Here is a 27,275-nt window from a genome sequence, read left to right on the forward strand (position 1 = left end):
CCCTGCCCTCAGACCCCTGCCTGCAGCCCCCTGCCCGCAGCCCCCTGCCCACACCCACCTGCTCGTCCAGAGCCTCGGGAGTGGAGCAGCGCGTGTCCTCGCTGGGCAGGAGCCGCAGGGAATCGCGGGACAGGGGAGTGAGGGGAGCCGAGAGCAGTTCGGGGCTGATGGGGCTGCGCGGGGAGTGGGTGTGGGACGGCTCCGAGTGGGAATGGAAGCTGCCCACGTCCGGGGATGCTGGCTGGGGGGTGGAGGGGGTCCCCAGCTGGGGGGTTGTCCGTCCGTCCGTCGATCTGTAGGACCTGAGGGAGAAACGGACACGAGGTTCGGCTCGGCTCCATTACCCCAGATCACTGTGTCTCCCCCCAACGCCCCCCCCCAGTTGCACCTGCAGGGCTGGCACAGTGCACACAGTGCAGGGGCTGGAGCACAGCTCACACTGAACCCCCCCCCGAGCCCACATCCATCCTGCAGCTCCCCAGAGGAAACGCATCCCAACATCCACGCCACCAGCACCGCCAGGAGCGGCTGTGACATCACAGTGTGAAATCAGCCCCTCCGTGTGACACTGAGAGCCAACGGAGGGAAGCAGTGACACAGAAGCACCGACAGCTGCGGGGGGAGGAGCGCCGCAAAGCGCCAGGCTTCAGATGTAAGCCATGAGAAGAGAGCCATAAAGAAGCACTGAAGTCACACCCATGTCTGCACGCATCTTTTCAAGGCGAATTCCAGCTGCAAGCAGCCATCGAGGACTGCTAAGGATTGTATTCCAAAATCTACCTGGGCTAAAATGTTCACTGGAACACAGAAACCTGGATGAGCTGTGCTAAGCAAAGAGCTGCAACGCTGCGGGCGACATGGAAACAGCACCAAGGTGAAGGAGAAGCTGCTCCAGGAATAAAAGAAATCCGTTTGGTTCCGTAGGGCAAAAGACCATGAGATGCTCAGATCTGCTACAGCACTGCAGAGGAGAACTAAGGGAAGCTGAGCTCAGCAGCTCCACGTGGCCCAGGCAGGGCTGAGAAGCAGCAGCGCCTACAGCTCCATCCCTGCTGGGGGCCCAGACTGGGAACACGCTGGTGGCCAAGGAGGAGTCACTGGGAGCTACTGGGACGACTGGGGGAAGCAGGAGGAGCTCTTCTGCCCGAGGTGAAGGTGGGAGCTGCATGGAAAGCAGATGGCAGTGCCAGACCTCCTCCCAGGGCTCTGCACACTGCGGGGCAGGGAGCCTCCAGCCCTGGAAGCACTCACACCACAGCCAGAGCCAATGTGAACTTCAGCCCTGCCTGCACTGCAGCACAACCAGACGGAGCCACCCTGCTGCAACCACAGCTGCAGTGAGAAGAGCGCTGCGTGGCTGCATGCAGCTGCAAGCCATCAGCAAGAGCGCAGCAGATCCAAACCAAGGCATCAGAAACCAAACTGAAAAGAGTGAATCTCATCACACAGCTCTGTCAGATGAGGACAGCTGAAACGCGCGCTGTTTTAGACACCCACTCGTGAGAAGACACTGCAGCAGAACTCAGTGCTGAGTGATGGGAGGAAAGGAAGGACCCGTGGGTAACGGACAGAAGCAGAGCCGTGCTGCTGTACCTGCTGCCCCGCCGCTGTGGGGGCACACTCGTGCTCCAAAGCCACCGGGCTCGCTCCATCTCTTCACACTTGCTGTGCCGAGCAGCAAAGGCCGAATCAGACAAGTCCTCGATCTGTGGGAGCAATGGCACAGGGCTCAGGCGGGGGCTTTTCACGTCGAACGCACGACTGTGTGCAGTTTTTCCAGTAAAATGAATTGGTGATGTCCAGAGGGTGCTTCCCCCACTGCCTCCAAACCCAGCATCACCTCAATGGGAAACAGGGCAGCTCTCACCTCCTCGTTGTCTTCATCAGGGCTGACTTTCAGGGCGCCGATGTCCACCTCACGCCAGCTGCAAACACAACATCAGAGTGCAGTCGGTCACAGCGCAGCCCCATCGTTGGAGGAAGACACAACAAGCAACACAGGCAGGCTGGGCATTAAGCCACACAGCCACATCTGTCCCCCAACCCCCCCACGGTGCCATCAGAGCCATCTCACTCCCAAAGTCTGCTTCAGCGTGAGGGCTGGGAGGCTCCCAGAGCCCCATTCCTCCCCAACAGCTGCAGCCCCCGGAGCAGAGCCCCGAGCCAAAGCTGGGCACAGACCTGGGTGTCAGGATCTCCTTGTACTGCAGCTTCTCCACGCGAGTTGTGGCAGCGACAGACATCGGGATGACAATGTTGTTAATATCAAATGAACTTTCTCCTCTCCTCCTCCTCGGCTGCTGCAACGGGAAGACAAGAACAACATGAGAAAGGGTCGGAGGCTTTGCTATGGTAAGCCACTGACAAAGGATCAAGAGATCTGGGCTGGAACTGAGTTCACTACTGCCTGCTGGAAGGCCTCCCCCATGGGAACAGCTCTGAAAGGGGAGAGAAGAGCCCCAAGAGCCCCACAGAGCTCAGTTCCCTGTGTGAAATGGCAGTGGGGCCCTCAGCACAGCTCCGATTGGGTCAGCACAGGGCTGGGACCAGCAGCTCATCTCGGCTTGTGACAGCTGCTCTAGAACCTAACAGCTTCCATCCGCAGCCACTTTAACCAGGACAGGTTTTCCAAGCCAGAAATAAGCTGCACACTCAGCTTATCCATCTGGGTTGAAGCTGGGTGCTCTCCTGCCTGTCTGTCCCCAAACCTCCACTGAGCCACGAGAGCAGCACTGCAGCACAGACACGGGATGCTCCAGGCTCTCAGCCCACCACTGCTGTCCCCATGGGTGAAGCTGACAGTGGGAAGCTCCTGCAGGGCTTCTCCCCTTCCGAAACCTTAACTGGTGCTTTCATGTCCCAGAACAGCCATGTTCCTGCATTACACCCCGAGCTCAACCTGCACTATGTGATGGGACGTTGCTCAGCTTTCCCAATCGGATTTGTATTGGCTTTGGTAGAACTGGCAGCATGCAATAGGGACCATCATTTCTGAAGCAAAACCTGCTGGGCAGCCGCAGGCAAAATGCAAAAGCACAGCGAGTCACAGTGCAGGAAGCTGCAGCTCCTCTCATGCACACGCCTCTCAGCTCAAAGCAGCTCCCTCCACCTCCCCAAAGGAATCCCCAAAGTTGCAGCAAAGCTGTGCACATTGGGAGGTTCTGCAAAACCACCAAAACCAGACCCAAACCTTGCCCTGCCTGACAGCCCCGTGCACAACACCCACACCTCAGCACAGCTGGCTTCTGGGGCTGGAAGAAGCCAGGTGCTAAAAACCAGCATCCAGGAAAGGAGCTGCCAGCGATGCTGCCCAGCACCACGCTGTAACCCTGCTGTTCAGGACGGGCACAGGGAAGAGTGGCAAAAGGAGCAGAAAGGAAGATCAAGTGCAGGAAGCACGAACAGATTTCATCTTGACATGCTCTGGCTGCTGAGGAGGAGCGTCCTTGTCTGCAGAACACCTGGCTCATTCCACGAAGCTGCTGCTGCTGGTTGGAGTCTCAGCCCCTCTGAGCCTTACAACCCACCTCACTGACAACACAGCTGATGATGCAACAGCAAACTGTTCTGGGAAAGAACCCGGCTGGAGGTGGCAGCCTGAGAGCTCAGAGCAAGGACCGAGGCACATCTTGTGCTCTGAGCCCCCAAACCCTGCATCCCCAGCATGGGCTGCGCCACACAGAGGCCAGGAACTTTCCTGGGACACACAGTTCAGAGCTGAACAGAGCAGGAGGGAGCTGGGCCCTGCTTGCTGGTGGCTTTCAGACACAGCTCCACAAAGGTTCCAAATGCTGTCATCCTTTCTGGGAGGCTGAGCTTGTCTCAGCACACAGTATGAGCCAAGCAACTGCTGAACAACAAGTACAATGACAGCTGAGTCCCATCCTCAGCCCGATTTACAGCCCAGCACATGGAGAAAAGGCCAGGAAGGGGAAGAATCCCAGAGCAGGAGCTGTTGTTGTGTCAGCAGCTCTACACTGCCGGTGCTCAGCTCTTCTACTCCGTTTCCTGGCATCCCCTGACAAATTCAGTAACCAAAATCCGGACGTGGAGCAAAGCCAGCGGACTACTGGGAACAGGACCATTTACCAGCACTTACTGAACTGACAGCAAACCTGTCAGCTCTGTGCACAGCCAGGAGCACGGCAGACCCGAAGCCAGAGCAGAAGGAGAGCCAACAACTCCACTACCAGCAAGGCAACACCGAGTCCTCAGCTCCAGAGGCTGGGGAGCACAGAGCTGAGCTCAGCAGCTCTCCAGACAGACACCAATACTTACAGCCGTGCTGGAGGTGCCCTGGGAGCTCGTGCTGGTGGGAGCAGAGCCCTCCGAGGAGGCGGACAGCTGCCGTGCTATGGGGCTGTGAGGTGCGTGGGTCGCAGCTGCTGCCAAGTAGCTCGGGCCACCGACGTCCGCATGATGCTTCAGCACTGCGTGGGGAAGGGAGGAAAAAACAAAGAGCCACGTTAGCATTAAAAACAAAAGGGTGGGGGGCAGGAAGGAGGGGAGAAAAGGACCATCTCTGCCAGAAATGGCCAATGCTGAGGTGCACCCTGCAGGAAAGAGAAGCGTTTTCTGACTGCAGACGGCTCTCAGGGCCTGCAGGGAGCAGCAGTCGGAGCACACAGGCGGTGAGGAGGCCCACAAGCAGTGCGTTCCCTCTCCTCCGAGGGGGAGAGAGGCTGATGAGCAGCAAAGCCCAAGCTCCCCCCGAGAGCCCTGGCCGTGGGAGCCTACCTTCACTCCTCTCAGATGAGCAGTCGCGCAATCGCTTTTTGTCATGGGCGGGAGGCTGGACAAGCGAGCGCTCAGGCGCTCCCTCGGCCTTGGACACGGCCATAAAATCGTCTAAAGGCAGCCTGTGCGCCTTGTCTGCCTGGGTTTTGTGCTGTGAGCGCTCTGAGGAGGGGAACAGAGAAAGAGCCATGAAACGCCTGTTTTCACCTCTCTTTCTGCGGGCACAGAAGGCGCCGGCGCTGCGATGCTGCGGCACCAACGGGCAGAGCTCTGCGTGGGCACGGCCTGGCACTGGGCAAAGGGGGTCCCGCAGCCGGGAGCGGCTGCACACAAACCCCTTCGGCCCCCAAGGCTCCACTTGAAGGCTCTCCATCCTCCTCTCTCCTCCCGGATCGCACTGCTTTGGGGTTACCAACAGCAGGGGAGCAATTCTGCACACGGCAGGGCTGGGGGAACTTACTGGCTGCGGTGAAGAAGGAGTTCACCAGCTTGTGGCGGTCCTTGCGAGCTGGGTCGGTCAGGCTGCTGGTGGGCATGGGGGCTCTGTGCTTCAGCGAGAGCTTTTTGGGAGCTTTCATTTTCTCGTAGGGTTTGTTCTGCCACTGGGATTTCAACATGCTCTGGAAGTGCAGGCTGGTCGGCACGTCTGCAGAGGGAAAGCAAAAGCAGTGCATGAATCCAGGTGCACCAGGAAGCTGCGGTTCCATCATCACCTCCCAACCCCCAGCAAGAACTGCCCCAAAAAACAGAGGGCTGTCGTTGCACAGCCAGGTTTGCCTATGTGTTCAGAATGGGAGATAACAGCAGGACAAGGGGAAATGGCTTGAAGTTGAGGGAGAGAAGACTGAGGTTGGATGTCGGGGGAAGTTCTTTTACTATGAGAGTGGTGAGGTGCTGGAACAGCTGCCCAGAGAGGCTGTGATGCCCCGTCCATCCCTGCAGGTGTTCAAGGCCAGGTTGGATGGGGCCCTGGGCAGCCTGGGCTGGTGTGAAATGTGGAGGTTGGTGGCCCTGCATGTGGCAGGGGGTTGGAGATTCAGATCCTTGAGGTCCCTTCCAACCCTGGCCATGCTGTGATTCTGAAGAAGCTGCCGTGTGAGGATCCAGCATTTCCAACCTGAAGCTCTTTGAGAGAAGCACAGTAACACACAGTTCACACCCAGGTATATCCTGGCAGGAGAATAAAAGGCACGTGACTCCATTCTGCTATCTGTGATCTGACTTCCAAGGCACTGGGATATCTCAGCTCATCAAACCTACAGGAGTACAGACTGGAAAAGAGACATTCAGCTTAACTCCTGCATTTCGGGTCAGGCCAGAAGCCAAGTGTGAAATTCATCTGCCTGGCAGGGCATCTGCCATGGAACCAAGGGTGCTCCAAACAAGCACACTTCAGGGCCCATGGAAGCACAGTCCCCCCAGTGCGCTCCCAGGCTCCCAGCTGCACCCAGAGTGCTCAGCCCTGCCCATGCTGCCTTTTCAGACCACGCTGCACACTGCAGAGGGGCACACGCTCCTTTGGCCCACGTTCCTCAAGCTTTGTTCCACCTCAATCCCACACAAATGTGCTCTCCTGACCTCGGCTGAAGGGCAGAACACCAGTGGGGTTATTTGATGCTTTTCTTGTGAAGACAGGCTATGCTGTCAGCTCTAAAAACCATCAGCTGCTCCAGCAAACTCCCCCAGCAGCACTGTCCCTCCCCCAGATCTCACACGGTGTTTTCGCAGGGACTCTGAAGTGACCCTGAGCAGAGAGGAACCTTCCCAGAGCCCACACGAGGAGCTGAGCTGCCAGCCCTGCAGAGGGGCCAGCAGCGCAATTCGGAGCTGCTGTGGCATTTGGGAACTGCAGGCTTTGCCTGAGGACTTGTCTGACCTCAGAGGGCAGCATGAAGGGATGGGAGCCCTGCTGGCAATCTCAGCAGCTGAGATGGGAATCCTTTCCCACCCATTCCAGAGGCTGGAAAGCCCCAGGACAGGCAAACAGGGCTGCAGGCTGCGGTCACTGACAGGGGAACCTGATGCTCAGCAAAAAGCCAGGGCAGCAGGGTTTAGAAGACTGTGGTGTTAAAGCTCTCACTGAGCCCCAACCGTTTGGGCAGCAAAGTGTGAGAGCAGTTCTTCAAGCACTGATGATCTGCAGGGACAGATCCCAGTGGGGAGGGAGGGCTCAGAGCAGTCCCTGAGGATGGCACCAAGGAGAACACAGCCTCTTTGCTCATCTCCTGCCTCTTCCTGGAAGTTCATTCCCTGGCACGTCTGTGGAAGGACGGGCCAGGCTGAAAGGAGGTGAAAACACAAAGGCAAAAGGCAAACAAACTGTGCTGCCCTTGCGATGGTCACAGCCACGGTGCAGAGCTTCCAAGGGCCGGCAGATGGCAACAGCACCGAGCCCAGCACAGCTCACATCCTTCCACCAAGGTTATTACATCATCCCCAAACTCCCAGCTAGAGATCACAGCAAGCAGAAAAAGGAGAAGAGAGAGGGGACAGAGAGCTTTGGGAGAGGGTTAAAGCCTGCTCCCAGCCACGCCGTGCACTCCGCACTGCTGCACAAAGTCTGTGCAGAGCTGGATTTTCCATCTGTGCACATGGGCCCAAGGCTTTAACCCAACCCAAGCACAAACAGCAGAACTCCACCCCTCCCAGCAGCCATCCCCTGCCCCAGGGAAACCTCTGCCCTGGCCTACTGACATCCCAGCTCTCCTGCAAGAGCGCCCACTCTTCATCTGCACTCCTGTTTGCTGCAGTCAGAGGGAAACGATGATGGGTGGATAGCAGCTCACGCAGCCATAGGTTTTGGTCAGAGCAGCAGCAGCCTAATGGGAACATCCCTTCCTCCTGTACCCTCTGAGCCACCCCAGATCACGGACAACACCAAACAAGGTCAAAGAAACGTCCTGCAACTTCCACCAGTCCACAAGTGGTTTCATGCAGGTAAAAAAGCTCTGCTGAGGTCTGTGAGCACCGATCACCACGGTCTGACGTTTGGACGGTGACGGAGTTGGATGCAAGGATCCTTATGGTCCCACCCAGCTCAGGTTATCCTATGGCTCTACGACACTCACACCAGTCCCAGCACGGACTCTCAGGCCCCAGCCAACGCTCTGCCTTCTGCTGCAATAAATGCTCTGCTCCTAAAACCAGGTGCAGACGAAGAGCTTGGTCTTCACTGCACCCAGCACTGCGGGATGAAGGCTGCACGGCTCCTCGCGCCCCACACAGCCCCACGGCAGCGCCCAGTGTGACCCCCCCCCCCCCCCCCCCCCCCCCCAGCCCTGCTTTGCCGTGCTCACCATCTGGGAAGGACAGAACGGGGTGGATGCAGGAGTCCAGCTGGGACAGGCGCTCCAGCAGCGGCGCGTCGTACTGCATGTCCAGCGGCGCGGAGCTGCGGGCACCACACAGAGCACACGAGGGGCTCACGTCACAGCTGCACCGAGCCAGGCTGTTCCGATGGACCTGGGCAGGGGGACAGAGACCTTCAGCATCCCACGGGGCTCTTTTTGCACGCTGCCCCGTCCAATCAGCCCTGATTCTCTGTAACACCTTGCAGCAAACCTGTTGATTCAGTCTGGAGCTCGCATACACACAGCTGAGAACAACTACTTGCCCGCACACAGCATCTCCCAGATTTGATTAAAAGTGTTTATCTAGGCTGAAAACCTCATTTATAAAACCATGAGACAGCACGATTCTGTTGTCAGAGAGGAAAAACACCTTCTTCTAGTTCAGACAAGCCAGGGAACCACCACCATGCCAAGAGCTGACACCTTCAGGGATGTCCTCATGGAGTGAGGAGGAGAGGTTTTCAGTCTTGGTCCCTGAACCAGGAGGGACCTTCAGTTCACAGATGCACAGACTTCACATAAACCTCCTCTACATAAAGCCACGGTGGTGCAGATGCACAACTGGATGTGAAACAGTCAGCAACCGATGAAGCCCCACTGAAATGAAAGGATCCGTCAGATCAGATCCTGTGAAGTCTGTTGAGTCTGGTATTATTCAGATAATTTCCACTAATGACTTGAATGATGGAAGAGATAATATCCTAAAGCCTTAGCAAATAGCAGTACAACTGGGAAGGGCTGCAAGCAGCTTGGAGGAGAGAGCTGGAATGAGAGAAGTGATGGAAAATGAACCAAGCACTGCTCAGTGAGGGTAAAAGCACAGAAATACCCCCAGTGAACTGATTATGCCCACTTTTAAGCCAACTCAGCTGGCCAAGAATCTGTTTTGCTCAGCAGAATGCTTCCTTCTGAGCTTCTTTAAACCCTATCCCCCACAGAGCGAGAAACCCTGAAACTTTGTGGTAATTAAGTTTGACTTGAAACACTTCTGACTCAAATACAAGTAAGTGGATTTGTGCCATCCTTGGTTCTGCAATCCTAAGAGCTGCACGCACAAAAAACCCCGTCCTTATTGCCTCAATTTCAGAGCATCTATTCTCCAACTGACAGCTTATGGCACTCCTAAAGGAAGTTAAGAAGGATGAAGCATGCTTTGTCCTCACATAGGATGCTCAGAGAATAAACTCTGTTTCTGCTGAACTGAATCCTGCGTATGGACAGGGGAAGATGGGGAGGAGCACAAAGCAACACGTTAATAATGGGCCCCTGTTCATTCCTGTACTGTTTCCTACACCTGACTGTTCACTGCTTCACTCAGCTGCTCCCATTTTACCAGGCTGAACCACCTGGCCTGGAGCTTACCTTAGAACAGCTGGATTCTGAAAAGAAAACCCCGTGTCAGAATCCAGCACTGATGGCAGCTAACAGAAACCTTCAGCCAATTAAGAGCTTCTTTGTTTCTCCTTTACTTCTCCCACAGCCCCTCGAGCCCCGCTGGGCTGCTCCTCCTCCCCCTCCTCCTCCCCTCGCTGTGACCACAAACACTCCCAAAGAAGGGAGATCTCCTCGTGCAAAGCAGAACGGACCAACGATCGGCTGCGGAGCTCCTCTGGTGCAGAGCTGGTGCTACGCAGAGGAGCAAAGCAGAGAAAAGCACAAGGGAGCAGACTCACCTTTTTGGACAGGGGCATGATGCTGCTGGGTCGGACCAGCCGTCGCTTCTTACAGCTGAGCACCGGGCGCGTGCGGGCGGCCACACACGTCCCATCTGAAGCTGAAGGGACCACATTCATCCTCTGCTTTTTATGCAAGAGCTCCTCAGCTTCCTGGCCATCTCCCTGAGCGTGTTCTGCCAGGCCAGGCTGAAGACTGAAGAGAACAAGGAGGAGAGCGTCACTGCCCGGTGCTGCAGGCAGGGTCAAGCCTTAAGCTGAGACTGAAGCCTTAAGCTGAGACTGAAGCCTTAAGCTGAGATGCAAACTTCTGATCAACACTGGGAACCACCCCCCCAACACCTCCCAGCAGTGACACCAACCAGTGCAATGCTAACCTTCACCTTGCTGCCCACATGCAGCATCCCTGCCCTGCTGTGGCACCGATGCATGACGCCACCAACTAAATACCAGCACAACTCCACATCCACAGAGCCTTTCCATGCCTGTTTTACAAGGGTTTCACATCTAAAAATGCAAAACATTCAAAGCCCCGTGGCGTGATGCCCTGTCACTGAAAGGCTACAGGCACACAGAGGGCTGTGCCACGGCCTGCAGTGCTCCAGCTGTAGGCATGAGCAGGTCTGTGGGTATTTCAGTGTGCCCACACTGCACCGTCCTGCCCAAGGTGCACTGCATGTGTTTCTGCAGCCACTGCCAGAACCTCCAAGCACCACATAGTTCAACCCTGACGTCACCTCCAGCACAGGAGAATTGCTTTTGCTTGTTTGTATTCCTGCCCTTTGAGAGTTTCTTAGCAAAGGCAACCTGGAGAAACAAGGCAGAGAACCTCGTTCCCGATGGAATCGATGGGATGTGGGGTCCTCTGTACCTCCAGAAAAGCAGGCCAATGGTTTGCAGATCTTTCTGCAGAATACCTGCAAGCAGGTAAATCTAATCTCTGGATCACACCATTTGCAAATGTATTAAAAATACCCATAAAGAAACAGTTTTGAACATGCTCACTGCCTGCAGGGCCTGTCCATGTAAACACAGCTCTGTTCAATTCCATTTTCAGAAAAACAATGCTGCACAAAACCTCAAGCAAGAGATCTCCTCCAACACTGCTTCCAAGCACGATTCACTACTGAATTATTACTTTATTTCCAAAAAAGAAACCATTCATACCATCACCCACCCAGTTACTAACAGCACATTACAGGCTTGGGTTGCAACCCTAAAAATGGAGCTCTATCTGCACTGGGGAAGCAGCTTACGTGTTGATAACTCCATTGACGGGTCTTGGTGCTCCACAGGGCTTGGTGGGATGGGACTCAGGAGTACTTGCAGCAGAAAGACCCAAGCTGTCCAAGGGCTGGGATCCAGGAACGCTCTAGGGAAGGAGGAGAGAAATGATGCATTCATGTTTGGAAATCCGAAACAGCCACAGTTTTCTTATCCCAGTTTCCAGCTGAGGATTCTGCACTGTTGCTCAGGCTTCCTTGCAGAACTCTGAGACAAGGTTCCAGAAGATGGTGTGCAATAAGAGACAGAGAGGTAAGGACTTGGGAGGGAGCAGCTCCAGCAGGAGGACGGGTGCATGACAGCACTCCCAACGTGAGGAACAACTCCCCTTGGGCAACCACTGCAGAGCAGGAAGGCTCACCGGAGGACTCAGTGCAAAAAGAAAAGCTCCTCACCATCTGCACAGCTCATGGGCTGCTTCCCAGGGCTGGCATTGTGCTGCAGCCCCAACCAGTGCTGCAGGGAAGGTGGGGGGCGAGGGGAACAGGCCTGCAGAACTGAGTTTGTGCTTTAACCAAATACCTGTGCACACACAGCCCGAGCAGCACTTCTCAAGATCTTCCCAATTAGAATGCACACAGGCTGTGGCTTTAGGGCCTGAAGAGGCCAACTCCATAAAACCAGAACTGTCTGATGCACACAGCGCTGGAAACACCTTGTTGTCTGAAGAAAGCAAGTAGGAACAAAGCGCAAGACACACACCTCTCCTTCTGCCTGGGGTGTGAAAAGCAGACAAACCCTCCTGACCTCAATGAGCAGCAGCTCCTGCACGACTGCAGCACGGAAATACTGAGCAAGGCAGAAGCCCCACTCGCAGCAGCAGGGGAAACAGGGGGCTGCCACACTGCTTGTCAGCAGATGCTGGCTTTGCAGCCCTGCCTGTAGCATCGCTGCTCTCATGGAGCTGGTGCCAGCACAGTGCAGCAAGCTGCTGCCCCGGGCACCTCCGTGCAGCTCCTTTTGCTCTCAGACACTCTCCTCCCCTCCCCCAGGGTTAAACGTCATTTTTTCTTGCAGCACTTCCTGCACTCTCTGCCAGTCTCTCTCTAGCTGGGTTTCCCCCTCTGCGCACGCAAAGGGCGGTGGTGCATTTCAAGTGCCTAATAAAAAAAAGACAAAAGAAAAGGACTGACTGATCAATCCCCACGTCTGACCAGCCCCCTGCTCACCCTGCTCTCCTTCCCAGCAGCATCAGCCCCTCTTCTATTAACACGTCCCCTGCAATGGCTCTTCAGCTCAAAGAAGGACCGGCACTGAGCTACGGCAGCGCAGGGTTGCAGCCAGCATAGCAGGGACCTGACTCAGCCAGCGAAGAGCCCGCTGTGACAGCAGGGAACTTCTGCCCGCTGCCTGTCTGAGGAACTTTGCAGGTTTTCCTATGCTTCTAGTAATAAGAGGTTTCACCTGTCTGGATGCAAGGCCGTTGGGCTGCCCTGGGCACAACTGGGAGCCCCGTGCCTGCAGCTGCAGGCTGAGCTGTGCCCTCTGGCTGAGGGCTGGTGAGCCCCAGGCAGCACCCACAGCCTCTGCTGGAGGCACGGGGTGGGAGGGCACCGTGTGACTCATCAGCTCTTTGGAAACGTGGTGTTTATTCTCTCCTCCAGGAAAGGCCTTAAAGGAGGAACTTCTCATCCAGAGCGGCCTCTGGGTTGTTGGGTTTTTTTTTGAGATAGGAACACGCAGCAGAGGGGCTGGAAAGCATCGATCCCTTTATCAGCACCATCCCAGGCCGGTCCTATCGCACCACGTCGGGGTGTACCTGAATGGGGGGCTCCTATGGAGCAGGGTGACTCCAAGAGCTGAGCTCTGCAGCTCACAGGGCAGAGCTCCAACACCACGGTGCTCCAGTCTGAGCTCCTCTGCTTCCAAGCCTGGAGGCCACCAAAGCCTTCAGGACACCTGGGGCGCGTGGGAGAGCCATGGGCTTCTGGCTGCATTTGAGTCCAGGAGCACAGAGCACCCACAGCACTACTCCTCCAGGTGGGCTGTTGTGACTCCACCCCAGCAATGTCCCCCATGTGCCCTGAAACGCAGGCTCAGATCTTCACCTATTGCAGACAAAAACCCCTGGAGCATGGCAACATCCTACCAAGACACTGCATCAGCATCTCTTACCTGTCACTAAAAATTTCTGGTGCTTCTCCCCACTAGAGAGAGCAGCAATGAACAGACAACAAGAACTGCTTCATGTCATTTCCATCTTCAGGCAAAAATGTTATTCACCTCCCACATCTCCCAAAGCAGAGAGCAGGCATCTCCTGACATGATCTGCAAAGCCTTGCCCCTCACTGCCAGCAGCATTAATTCCTCCCAGGACCCTCAGCCACATCCTGCACACCAACCAGAGCCCCAGCACACACAGCCCAGACTCCCATCGGCCAAAGGAGCTTTTCAGGAGAGGATGAGACCCGAAGGTGAAGGGCTGGGAATGGGACAGGAGGCACTGCCTCCCCTTATTCTGCCCTGCAGACCTCTCCCAGCTTAAAAACAACAGAAGAATCTCATTCTAAGCAGCGGGAAGAGTTCCAAAACGATAAGCAGCTTTCCAGCCTGAGAGATAGCCTAATGCAACAGGAATGGTCTCTGGGCTGTGAGCAGATCGAGGCTGTGACTCAACACCCCACCCCTATGAGCAAGACTGACCAGGCACAGCCCCCCAGGGATGGGTGCCCGAGGGCAGCTGCTCTGCTCACACCTCCAGTCTGATGCAGAGCAGGCAGCCACGTGCACAGCAGGGAGAAGTGGAGGTTTGCTTCAGGAGGAGACGTACAGCAAGGCAGAAGCAGCTCGAAGAAGGTGCCAAGCACCAGCTACTTCTACCTACTTGACAGTAACTGTGCTGGCTCTGCACACACGCTGCTCCTTACTGCTCAGCAGCTATTTATTAAGAGTTGGACTCCATGATCCTTTATGGGTCCCTTCCAATTTGGGGTGTTCTGTGATTTGGCAGCCCAGCCCAAGGCAAGGCTTGGAACCACACCATCTTTAAGGTCCCTTCCAACCCAGCCATTCCAAGACTCTCTTTTGTGCTGCTGTTACCCCCAAGACCTGCAAGAGATGGGATCTGTGCAGCACTGGGGCTGTAGTAATAAAAATCTGTCTGAAGAGCCTCTGTCCCAGTGAAAGGGATGAGAAAAAGGAGCAAGCAGGAAATGAGCAACAGCAGCAAGATGGCTGTGAGCAGCAAAACCAGACAGCAGTGGCCAAGCAAGCCTTCTCTCCTATGCACCAAATTCATAGACATTTTCTATCCTATACATACAGAGATGATGCCCAAGTGTATGGCAAGCATCCAGAATGCGTAGGGACAAAGCCAGAAGGGACACAGCTCTTCCATCTGCACATTTCCAGGTTGAAAACAGACCAGTGCCATCAGATAAACATCCTGACTTAGATAAGAACGGAAATTTTCGTCCTAACCCTGCAATCTGATTATTCATCCCCGTTATCAGCCTATGTACAGGTCAGCTCCCAGCAGCAGCCAATGCCTTGGTGCAAGCTATTCCTGCAGAGGATCGGAGCACGCTGTCCCAGCAGCTGTTTATTATTCACTGAGAGCTTTTGGGGTTAAAGCATGGATGGGGAGGAGGGGGGTGACAGACGGACATCTCAGCTCGAAGGCAGACGCTGCGTAATGCTGTGCCAGCCCCGTGGCTCTGCTCTGATCCCAGTCCTGCATGAAACCCTCCTGCTCTGCACCACGCCGAGAGGTTTGGGCTGAGCTAATCTGCTAATTAAAGACCTCGGCTCCAAACATGCATCTCGAAGCCACGTCAAGCGAGGAGATGTTTTATTACACTCACTTGGAATAACCCCTTGTGGTCCACTGCGAATCACAGAGCTCACAGTATTTGCTATTATCGCTCCTGACAGGCTGCTCAGGGAGAGGAGAAAACACTCCAAGTTCGATAATACGGATGTTTTCAGTTAAGCTTTCTCTCTGTATCATCTGCACTGAATTCTGAGCGCAGAATCATGGAATGACTGGGTTGGAAGGGATCTCCAAGCCCATCCATCTCCAAGCCCATGCTGGATGGGCTTGGGGCAGAGCAGCAGGTTTGGGGCAGAGCGACTGGAAAGCTGCACGGAGAAAAAGGACCTGGGGGTGTTGGCTGCACGTGAGCCAGCAGTGTGCCCAGAAAGGCCCAGAAAGGCCAGCAGCATCCTGGTCTGTGCCCCCCATCCCACACCATGGCTTCAGAGCCCTCTGCTGTAGTACATCCATGTGTCCCTCAGGATCAAAAGTAATCACAGCCATCCCGAACCGCCTCTGCTCCGTGCCCTACATTTCTGCATTAAATAATAAATACCTGGCGCTCAGCATCGCTTCCAGAGCATCTCACTGAAATCATTAGTTCCCTTTCTAAGGGGGAAAGCTCAGGCAGATATTAATAGTCACATCTTCAGAAGCACTTGCTAATTGTGCTGCTCTCAGTTTGAGGTGCTTTTGCTGGAGGGAAAGGATTAGTTAGGATTTTTAAGCTTCGTAAAATGCTAATGCATATTACAAAGGTACCCCAAGGAACTCCGTGCTAAAAGGTGTTTAAATCGTATCATTTATTAACCCCAAAGTAAACCGGGAGGGGAGAGCAGCGGGTTGGCATTCCCAAAGGACAAATCCCATTGGGGTGGGGGTAGGAGGGCCGTGCTCCACGCACTGCTGCACTCACCAGCCGCTCTGCGCCGGGCTCCGCCTTCACATCAGCGCTAACAGGACGGGATGCATCATCCGCTGCGGGGTCAGGGGGTGCTGCTTCACCGAGGACAATCAGCCCCTGGAAGAGATGGAACAGAGCGTGGATTAAATGCGGCTCCTTCAGACCCAGCAGGGCAACGGCGCATCCATCGGCCTTGGGAAGAAAACAAACATGAAAACCACAGCGCAGAGAGGCCTGCATTGCCACAGCATTCTTCAGACGCGATGCCAAACCGAATCCCTCGCTGCCCGGAGTTCCCTGACACCGAAGCTGAACTCGGAGGCAGCTGAAGCCAGCTCACACATTGCAGCCCATGAGCACCCACTGCTGCCCCAGGCAGAAGGGCCACCCTGGGCAGCCGCAGCATCCCATCCTTCCCTGCTCTGTGTGCTCTCCTCTTGGAGCCCCAGCAGAGCAGAGCAATGCTTTGCTGTAACAAAGAGAGGGAAGAGGCTGCTGGAACAGCGCGCAGTGCAACCTGCTGCAGCTCCGAGCAAAGCAGGTTGAGCAGGTGCCAAAAATCACCCGGTCAGAATCGTAACTCGGGGCAGATTTTTCAAAGTCATACACAGAAAATTGAGTAAGAAAGAAAATAAGTGCTGATAAACAAAGCTGGAAAGCTGGTGGGGCAAAGCCTGGTGGCACAGCACTGATTTGTCTGGGTCAACACACTCTGTCCTGTCTGCGCTTCACTCCAAGTGAAGCTTGGACTATTTCCTCTCTCAGCAACACAAAGTGTAACAAAACCATGATAACTGCACCTGATCTGAGCTGCACCATAACGAGGCAGCATGCAGTGTGCAGCTGGGAGAACCTGTAGGCCACAAAACCAAAGTCCTGCACGCAATGGTTGACCAAAACCATGGATGGGACCAATCCCACCTCCCATAAGGATCATCCCATGCCTTCACACCATCTTCCATACATGAGATCTGTGGCTTTTCCAATAAAATGCTGGTAGCTCATCCTCCAGAGATAACTGCTTTAAAAACAGATCATTCATAAACTAAATACAACTGTACATGGCCTCCAACCAGCAATGAGCAAGCAGCCAGCTTCTGGATAAACAGAATGACTGTTTCCTGTAGTTTTCCGAGATCCAAGAAGGGTGTTCAGGAGATGAGGAGGCTGGAAGCCTAAGATCAATTAAACACCTGAAAAGTGCCCCTAGGAAAACCACTGCATCCCAGTGCTGCTCCCAGAGCCACCCCCAGGTGAGCTGCAGCACAGCTCAGCCACCCTGCATGGACAGTGAGGAACTGGGTCTGAACACAGAACAGAAAGCAAGGAAGCTGCAGCACATCCCTCTGCTATCAGCGCTCCTGTGACTCTGAACACCTCCAGAGGCTGTATTTTAACCTCCTTATATTCGGCCAAAGAAACCAAAGCTGAGTTCTGTTGATGAAGAAACCAACCTGTCTCCTCATTCTTCAACGACTGCCCTCATACAGCTGGAACTGAAGCCCATTCCAAAAGGTCCTTTGCACTACTGAAGTGTGTATTCATGCTCTCGCCTTCTCTACCTGCTGCATGTCTTACCCCACTGACAAAACCAGAGCACACCTTCCAAGCACCCTTGAGCTCAATGCCAGCAGCACGATGAAGAGGTGATCTGCAGCCCTGCCAGGATGGTGGCTGTTTGCTGCTGTTTGCTTTCAGGCAGGACAGCCACTGCCAGATCCGAGCATCTGAAATCTGATGTACCTTTTAACTTTGACACAGCACTGTCATCTTCTCCCTTCAAACCAAGAGACTGCAACCTTAGATGAAACATGCAACACGTGTAGCCACAGTGAGGCCATTCCATGGGCCAAGCTGCCAGGACCTGCTGAAAGCATCGCATCTCCTCCTTCATCAGCTGAGTTTGCTCCTTTCTGCCACTCCTTAACTTTTAGCAAATAAATTCTGGGCCATTTGGGGTTTTGTGCTTCCCAACCATCCTGCAGGATCTGCAAGGTGGAAGGATCCTTCTGATGCTGGGTCATTCATGGATGTCACACCCGCTTCCCACAGGCTGCCTTCTCTCCTCCTGATGCTGTATTCCACCCAGACAGCCATGCTCTCCCCTCTGCTCTTTACAGTCCTCACTCACCATTTAACCTGTTCTTCTACATAGCTGCATAAAGGCCTACAGCCTTCCTCCCCTGCCTGTGCCCTTCTTCCCATTGCAGCCATCACCAGAACACCATAAATCTCGGGGAGGGAGCCTGCTGGACTGAATTCCTGAGGGTCTGTAAATGGATGCAGCACCAGGATCCTGCCTGCCACAACCTCAGCATTCCTCCCTCCGAGGGCTGACATTCAGACACGCACGCCTGAACAAGTCCTGATAACCATTCCTGCCTCATCCCTTCTCTGCTCTCCCCCACTCTGAGAGCAAGTTTGAAAACAAAATTCCTGCCATAAAGGTCAGCACTTGTAGTCTTTTTTTTTTTTACTGTTTCAGCTTTAAGCCTGTGCCATCAGGCAGCATCCGCAGATGGCTTCCTCCACAGCCCCATTCCCTCCCCAGGAGGTCTCTCATCGAGCTGTTCCTCAGCCCCATCTTCAGGTATTCCCAAAGAGAAAGAAAGAGTGGAGCGATGGAGGAGTGCAGCACACACGCAAAAGCAATTCCTGATCGGCACCCAGAGAGAGGCTTTTAATTGAGGAGCTGCTCTTTGTGTCACCGTGGAACAGGACTGCACTCAGCCCATGCCCAACAGCCTCCCCGCCACCCACAGCTGTGCAGTACACTGCTTGAGCTGCAGGCAGGGCATAAAACACGTGGTGCTTTGCATGCAGCTTCCCCACTGCATGGGAAGAGAACCATCAGGAGGCAGAAAGGTCCCAACAGCGCTCACCTTATTGGCTCTGATCTGCTTGTAAATATCCGTCTGCTGCCGGATTCGGTATTCCAGGTCTGAGACGTGGGCTTGGAGCCAATTCCAGCGACTGACGATGGCTGCACGGTCTGCTGCCCATCTCCACTCTGCCCTTCGTCTCCTGGAAAAACAGACAGGGGAAGGGGGGGATGATTCTGAGTGTGACTTTAATTACACAGCCCACAGAAAACCGAGCAGAACTGACAGCCAGATCAAAAGCGACACGGCGAATGGCACGACTGATACCATCTAGCCACTGCTAATGACTACCAGCCCGGCCACAGACGTGCTGTAAAAGCCATGCCTCTGCAGAGCAACAGGAAAACAACTTTGGGTACCCAATGATTGAAGTTCTGCCTATGTGAGCGTTAAGGTTTTACTCCACGCTCAGCTGAACCAGCAGCTCTGGTCCCACCTGGCTGCAGCCAGACCCACTTCTGCAGGTTCTGAAGGGAACAAAACCCCTCTGCCCTCCTTCCCAAACTGCACCATGTTTGTAAGGAGCCACTGGTCATGAAATACAGCCTGACACCAGCACGGAGCACGTGGCCACACTGGGGTGAGCTTCACAATGCACCCATGTTTGGAGAGCTCACAGTGCCTTGCAAAAGCTGTCGCCCTGCAAGGAGCTGTTGCAAAGGAAAGCAAGCAGCAGCAAATCATTTCTGCATCAGGTGGCTTGACCCAGCAAACAAAGAAGCTAGGAAAAACCATCAGATACTACTGAGTGAGCTGCACCTCTGATCTGCATGGCTGGGAAGTGAAGGTGAGAGCACACAAACATGTGGGTGCCCGGGGAACCCACACACTGCAGCCCTCAGCTGACTTCCTACCTGCTTTCTCTCTGCTGCAAGCACCAAACGTGGCCCAGCAGGAACATAAATGTGCTTTTGCTGTTGTGTGGATCGCACCATGGCATTTTATGGTCAGCTGTTACAAAGCACCTCACCAAACTGTCACCAAACTGCAGGGCAGATGGGAACACAAAGAGTAATGTGTGTGTAAATCCACAGCTCTGCTCTCCTGCGTTAGAAAGCCTTGTATTACAGAAACACAACCTGAGCATCTGATTTGTTGGACAAGTGCTCAGACTACCCAGGAAGCACAGACCACAACACAGGCAGCAGCAGCAGCGTGCACGTGCAAATGCAGCACTGCACAGCACTTCAGAACTCAGGAACAAAACAATTCCCTTTTCTCCTCCTCTCATCCCCCTGCAGCGCTTCTGATGCAGAGCACGGTGCCTGCATGGTGCAAGCAGAACCCACTGATTCCCACTGCCTGTGCCCTGCACAGCACCTCCAGTTTGGTGCCAGCAGATGAAGGCACATTTCCACCACCATAAGCAATCGCTGCAGCAGCCTGCAGGCTTCCCCAGCCTCACGAAGACCTCCACCAGCCTGAGCTCTTCTCTCTGGCATATTTCACCATATGAAGAGCCCCCTGCTGCGCTTGGCTCAGCACAAGCCTTTCCAGAGCACATTATTTCTCCAGGAATTGACTTCTTCCATACTCCTGTTGCACAAGCTGAAGGCAATTTGACTCCACCAGCCGCAGGTCAAACCCAACATCAGCCCTCCCCAAGCTTTGGACGCTACACCAGAGCTCTGCAGCCTTTCCATTGCTCTCTGGGGACCAAGAACAGTGCAGCAGGAAGGCAGAAAGCTGCTGAGAGCTCCCAAACCTCTGCCTTCCCTTTGCTTCCCTCTGCCAGCTTACAGAGCACCTGAGTGTGTTGAACAGCACCGGCCCACTCTGTTAAACAGCACTCATTTGGATCACACAAATAAAAGTGTAAAACCTTTCATTTTCATCTCTCCAAACACTTTGCAAAGCAGAACTGCAGCCCCACACCTGCTGCCAGGGCAGGGGAAGCTGATCCCCTCTTTTTAAGCATCGCAGACTTCCAAATGATGCTGATGGAAGGGTTGATCTCACCTGCTGAGCTGGCAGCACCTGCCCTGTGCTAGGGCACAGCACGTGCCCGGATGGTGCATGCAGCACAGGAGGAAGAGCAGCAGTTAAATACGACTGGAGAAAGGCAGGGGGGAAAAAAAACTCCCACGTGACATCAGTGCACGTCCTTGGGATGGGTCTGAGTCCTTCCCAATGCACAAAGCATTCGAAGCACTGCCTTCTGAGCACAGCAGCCCGCTGCAGCATGGGGAGGGACTGAACCCCAGGTGAGTTCTGGCTGCTTCAGGAAGGGGTGTGTGCTCTGATGGAGTTATCCTTTGAACAGGTAATGTACACAGAGCCCTGCTGTGAACACAGCAGCACCTCAGTCCGTGCATTCCAGCAGTGTGAGCCGCGCTGGGTCCTGCATGCTCAGCAGCCGGGTGCTGCAGGGCTGTGCAAGCTCTGTGTAGATAAGCACTCCGGAACACGGCTGCCACCTATACGAGCTGAAACCAAGCTGATGCACTCAAACAAGGCTGCAGGGTGAAGATCAGCAGGGATCATCCCTACACGACTGTGGGAACCCACAGTCCAAGCCCAAACCTTGCTGTACCAGCAGCAAGCAAATGAGGCACGTCAGGACTGGGCTCCCATGGCCACCTGAGATCCCAGTGAGGATGCAACAGACCACAAAAGCAGTTTCAAATATGACACTCAGCTCTATTAAAGGGCCAATTATCCATATTAATTCTGCACGTGTGTTACCTACCACCGGGCAGCAGCCCCGGGGCAAAGGCTGGCAGCACGAACACAACGCACCGCTTCGTGTCCATGCAGGCACAATGACTGCTCTCTAACAAGATGCCAACAGAAATCTCACAATTACACCAACTCTTATTTGAAGCAGTGGTTTCCCATCCTCTTTTTCTCCTTGCTTTTTGAGATGTTCCAATGCCAGTCCTGACAGCGAGGTGAAACACTGCCAATATCTCCAAAGCTCACTGGGAGAAGGTGGATAAAAAGCCATGCGCTCCGCTCACGTGCAATTCAGATGACACAAATCCAACTTTTTCAATTCTCCCCATCTTCAGCTGCTGAAGGAAACACACCCAGCTCAGCTGCTGTTTGCGACCCCCTGCTCTGCAGGGCCGCTGCTCTGCTGCACACTGTGAGCTCTGTGGGCAGACAGAGTTAAACTGCCCAGTGCTTTCACAGCATCACAGAATGGCCAGGGTTGGAAGGGACCTCAAGGATCACGAAGCTCCAACCCCCTGCCACACGCAGGGCCACCAACCTCCACATTTCACACCAGCCCAGGCTGCCCAGGGCCCCATCCAACCTGGCCTTGAACACCTCCAGGGATGGACGGGGCATCACAGCCTCTCTGGGCAGCTGTTCCAGCACCTCACCACTCTCATAGCAAAGAACTTCCCCCTGACATCCAACCTCAATCTTCCCTCCCTTCTTCAAACCATTTCCCCTTGTCCTACTGTTGTCTCCCCTTTCAAAGAGTTGATTCCCCTCCTGTTTGTAGGCTCCCTTTAGGTACTGAAGGGCTGCAATGAGGTCACCCTGCAGCCTTCTTTTTCTCTCCTATGACGGCTCCAAGAGAGGAAGAGAAACCCCACGAGCTCTGGAGAACAATCTCGTCAGCTGATGACAACACCGCTGCCTGCCAAGGAGCCAACATGAACGGTTCATTCGGCTGAGCTGCCCCCACCCTGCGGATGGAACCCACAGATGCTGATGGGCTCCTCTGTGCACAGTGCTGCTCAGTTCCATCCAACCCATCCCTGCACCCAGCCATGCCCCACGCTGCTCAGGGCCACGTGTGGTTTGCAATGCTCCAAGCGCAGCTCAATGCCCTCCCTGTGAGCAGCAGCCGTGCAAAGCCTGCACAGCAGCCATCGCTCAGGATATGAAAGGTTTGTTTTGGCATCGCTGCTCATTAAAAAGGAAAAAAAAAAAAGAAGAGAGGAAAAAAGAGGCCAAGTGGCCTAGGCAAGTCACTACATGATGCCTGAACTCCTGCACAGGGATGATGCTGGGACAGGGCTGCACAGCCTGTGGTCACGATGGCAGAACCCAGAGCTCTTGTGCTGCAGCCAGCAGCACTGCCACTGCAGCTCGTGCTCCACAGCGGGGCTCCAAGCCAAACCTCTGCCCCATGCCGCTCTCCTGTGGCACTTTTTCTCCCTAAATCCCTTCCTAGCAGAAAAAGTGTTTCTTGGAAAATTAAGCACCAAATCATCCCTTGAAGTCATCCTTTAAAATGGAATGCCCCGTGCAGGATGTCCACACCAACGGGACAAACACTGCGCTCAGCTCCTCTCCAGGAAACTGAAAATCATCACTGCTTTGTTCAGCTGCGATTCGGAGGAACCCCCTGCACATCACCCACGGGTGCTTCTCATTTTGGTTCTGAGCCACAGAGAACGCTGTCAGCACCTGAAAGCACAGCATCCCCAGCAGAGCATCCCCAGCACGCTGTCCCTCCGGATGGCTGGCTGTGTGCTGAAGATGAGATGTTCTGGTCCCATCTCAGAGCTCAGCACCTCCCAGAGCCAGCAGTGGTGTGCAGTGACTCAGCACAGTGCTGGTGGTGCTGAGTCACTGCCATGTGCTGGCTGCTCCCAGCCCTCCCAATGGGAAGTGTGGGCCCTGAGGGCAAGATATGGCACTGCTCATCCAGGGCCTGGGGACGGCAGTGCAGAGCCCTGCTGGGGGCCTGGGGTCAGAGCTGGATGCAGCCCTTGAGATACTCACAGAATGATAGAATGGCCTGGGTTGAAAAGGAGCACAGTGCTCACCCAGTGCCAACCCCCTGCTGTGTGCAGGTCACCAACCAGCAGCCCAGGCTGCCCAGAGCCACATCCAGCCTGGCCTTGAATGCCTGCAGGGATGGGGCATCCACAGCCTCCTTGGGCAACCTGTGCCAGTGCCTCACCACCCTCTGGCTGAAAAACTTCCTCCTAATATCCAAGCTAAACCTCCCCTGTCTCACTTTAAAACCATTCCCCCTTGTCCTATCATCATCCACCCTCAAAAACAGCCGTTCCCCTCCTGTTTATACGCTGCTTTCAAGTACTGGAAGGCCACAGTGAAGTCTCCTGGAGCCTTCCCTTCCCTTCCCTTCCCTTCCCTTCCCTTCCCTTCCCTTCCCTTCCCTTCCCTTCCCTTCCCTTCCCTTCCCTTCCCTTCCCCTCCCCTCTCCTCACTGAAGCCATTGGCAGAAGGCTGGGTGCAATTTCAGAAGCCATTCCCAAGGAGGGTCCACATGTTCTGCCAACACAACAGCAGCTCTGCTGCTCCCCCAGTGTGCCAGCAAGGATGGAACCCGGGCTGGGCTCAGCTCTGCTGGTGGGCAAGGATCCTGATGCCAAGGGAAGGAGAACTGAACAGCCACAGAACCATCAAGGCTGGGAATGACCTCTCAGACAGACCCCCGTGTCCAACCCCACCGTGCCCACAGACCCTCAGTGCCACATCCCCACGGCTTTGGAATGCCTGCAGGGATGGGACCCCTCCACCCCCCACTCCCTGGGCAGCCCATGCCAACACATCACCAAAGTGTTTCCTGATGTTCAGCAGTCCTGTCCCTCGTGCCACCCCCAAATGCCTGCCGAGGAGAGCACCCTCCCAGCACAGACACAGGAGTGTCACCTCCAATCCGGCTGAGATTTCACCCATCTCCACCTGCCACCTCTAGAAGACACAAAGTGCTAATTTCCCACCAAGAAAAACCCCAGAAATAGCCTTAATTGTAACGGGCTCTGTGATGGATGCCATTGGGTACACTATAAAAACAACCATCACCTCCATACGACGTCACCTGCTGCTGAGCTCATGAGCAAGGCACTGCCTGCTCTGGCTGCAATGGGAAGCTCACTGGTAGTTTAACACATCCTTATTGCACCAACCTCACGCTTCATGAAACACAGCTCAGTTCACAACAAACTTCTTCCAAGAACGCGTGCTCCTTTTTGCTGAGCACAGCCCTTCATGAGCGCTGCTGCTTTGCTTACAAGTGCCACCTCCCCAGCTGGGCTGAACTGCACAGGAAAACACAACCGCTGTCTATCTAGATGTAAGCCGTGCCTCTTCCCTCAGAAAGCAGGATGTGGCAGCAGCACCGTACCCTTGTCAACCAGCTCCCTACGGCAAGCAGAGCAGCGGGGCACAGCTCTGCACACTGCAGAGGACACAGCCAGCACCCCATGCACAACCAGCACCCAACCCATCTTCCTGCATCTCCGAGCTCCCGAAACGGCAAAGATTGCAACTCCATTCAACGCAAGCATCTCCTCACAAGAGAAAAAAGGAGCCTTGAATTCTCCCACCCAGCAGAGCAGACACTCAGGGCGAGGAGCAAAGCGTCACCCCACAGCAGAGCCCTTTGTGCGTGTGCAAATGGGGCAGCGCCGAGTCCTTCTGCTGGTGGCACCGGCCCTGCGGGGAGGGGAACGCAGCCTTATGCAAATGGAAGCCATTGTTACAAGGGAAAATTTATTTCACATTCCTGAGCAGCGGCAGTTCCTGGAGCATAACAATTGGTGAGGCCCTTCTGCTGAGCACCGCATATTTTTACGCTCCGCAGTAAATCAATATTCCGTAAGACAGAAACTCTGTTCAATTATTGCCAGCCCAGGATGGCGGCTCTGGTTGGTGAACAACAGTCACAGGGTACAGCATCAGAACAGGACTTATTTGGGACGTGCTTCTCATTGTTCACAAGTTTACTTAACGCAGAATGGATGGAATGATGCTCTGGGACATCACCCCGTGCACGGCGCTCGGTGCCAGCGCCCAGGGAAGCAATGAGTCCCAGCACACACAGCTCCCAGCTCTTCCCTTTCCACTAGGCAGCCATAAGACCTAAGGGCTCAGTCCTGCCCCGAGGGACTGGCTGTGTTCAGCTCCACGCATTCTGCAGCCCAATGGCAAAACGAGATTCGGGAGAAGCGCTGATGCTGCTGCAGGATCTGCCCCCAAGAGTGGGAAATTTCCACGCTCCTGAGCTGTCCTCCTCTCCTTATGCATCCATCGGGGCACCAGAAGAAAAAGGAGAGGGTTTGGCAAACAAGCCTCAAAATATACAACCCTAACCAGGCTGTGGATGCCCCTCGTTGGAAGCATTCAGGGCCAGGCTGGATGGCGCTGTGAGCAGCCTGGTGTCCCTGCCTACAGCAGGGGGTTGAACTAGATGATCTTAAGAACCCTTCCGACCCAAACCATTCTGTGATCCTAACACAGCTCTGAGCCTCACGGAACGAAGCACAAAAACCCGTTCTTCAGAAGCGCTTCCACTCCTCTCTTACTGCCCAGCACAGCCAGCAGGCTTTTTGATTCGGCACAAAAGCCAGAATTGGGAGAAAAAAAAGAAGAAAAAAAAAAAGAAAAAAAAGAATTATTTGGAGCTGCACGTTGACATCAAAACAAAACAGGAAAACAGGTAGAAGGAAAGAAGGATTCCCAGCCAAAGCACAAGCTGGAATCAGCACAAAATAGAGCCAAGATGGGGCAGGTGTGGTGGAATGGTCAGCAGAGGGGTTTAGTGAGAGGAGATGGGGACGTGCACAGCTCCAGAGGGTGCAAGCAGGGCTCCCTACACCCAAAAGTGGCCTCTTTGATCTAAAACAGGCTGAGCGAGGACAAAGCTGCCCATCAATGTTACATCTGAAGGTCATTTAGCCAAGGGAAGGGGCAGACGTGCTATTTCCCTTGGTCCCATGCCAGGAGTTCCCTCTCTGGGCGCACAGAGCAGGAGCAGTACGGCCTGCAAGCCCTGTATCTGAGAGAGGAGAAAAGGAATCCTGGCTGAAGGAATGCTGATGGGTACGGCAGCGTGAAGAAGTGCAGAGAGAAACAGAAAGAAAAGGGGGGGAGGATGCCAGAAGGCCAACGGGGCTCAGGCTGTGCTCGGCGTCGGGCAGGGAGCGGGGCAGCAACCAGCACTGGGAGCAGAAGAGCCGAGGAAGGAGCAATTGGATCCTGCAGCAAAGTTTCACGGCAGAGGGTTTGGTCTGAGCACAGGGGCAGGTGCTGCTGTTGGGCAGAGGGAGCGGGGATGTGGAGCTCCCGGCTGTAACGGAGCTGCCCCGAGCAGCACGCTCCAGCTGTGAAAATCCCATTTTATTCCCATTAGGAGAAGAAAGGCTCAGCCCGCATTGTTCGGCTGCATTAAAGCCCTTCCGCTGCAGATGCTCCAAAGGGCTGAAGGAACACATCGGGGGGCACACAAAGAGCATTGTGGCTTTCCAAGGAAGGACGGAGCTCCAGCCAGGTCCAAGAGCCTTCCTGCAGAGCAAGCAGCCACTAATGAACGCCACTAACGAGGGGTTCTCAGGGAACACCCCATCTCATCTCCCTGTGATCGGCCACATCCCCCTGCTAGCACGTACCCCATTTTCTGTGCCACCAAAAAGTCCACATCCCCAAATCTCTCGGCCACTCCTGGCTCCTTTACACGGCTTTTCCCACCGAGGAGCACGCTCAATGAACCTGCAGGTTGCTCTGCACCTTGCCACAAAGCACAGCTTAAGAACCAATATTTCAGCCTGCATGGAGCATCGCTGCCAGCCTTGTCTGTGCAAGCAGCACCGAGTGCAGCACATGGCAAGCAAGCTGAGGGCTGCAGAGTAGCAGCACTCACCATCCTCCCCTCTGCACTGTGGTGCACACTGCCCTGTGCTACAAGGGCAAAACACGCTCAGCTCAGGCAGCTCAGTGCAGAGAGTCAAGGAAAGACTCATTGACTCATTGCTTCCACTC

General features: G+C 54.7%; 1 protein-coding gene across 1 annotated transcript in view; it reads right to left on the reverse strand.

Annotated features, from left to right (window-relative positions):
• Positions 1-27,275, reverse strand: part of KANSL1 (KAT8 regulatory NSL complex subunit 1) — a 52,691-nt gene that overhangs the window by 440 nt on the left and 24,976 nt on the right. Inside the window, 12 exon segments of the mRNA XM_042809202.1 lie at positions 59-302; positions 1,594-1,706; positions 1,868-1,925; positions 2,182-2,300; positions 4,279-4,430; positions 4,738-4,899; positions 5,198-5,383; positions 8,034-8,199; positions 9,761-9,956; positions 11,017-11,132; positions 15,715-15,819; positions 18,585-18,726. Of these exon segments, the coding sequence (XP_042665136.1) occupies positions 59-302; positions 1,594-1,706; positions 1,868-1,925; positions 2,182-2,300; positions 4,279-4,430; positions 4,738-4,899; positions 5,198-5,383; positions 8,034-8,199; positions 9,761-9,956; positions 11,017-11,132; positions 15,715-15,819; positions 18,585-18,726 (1,759 nt within the window).

This window comes from Centrocercus urophasianus, unplaced genomic scaffold (genome assembly GCF_019232065.1).
Source record: "Centrocercus urophasianus isolate 14NV4802_14NV808 unplaced genomic scaffold, USGS_Curo_1.0 seq_1112, whole genome shotgun sequence".
NCBI lineage: Eukaryota > Metazoa > Chordata > Aves > Galliformes > Phasianidae > Centrocercus > Centrocercus urophasianus.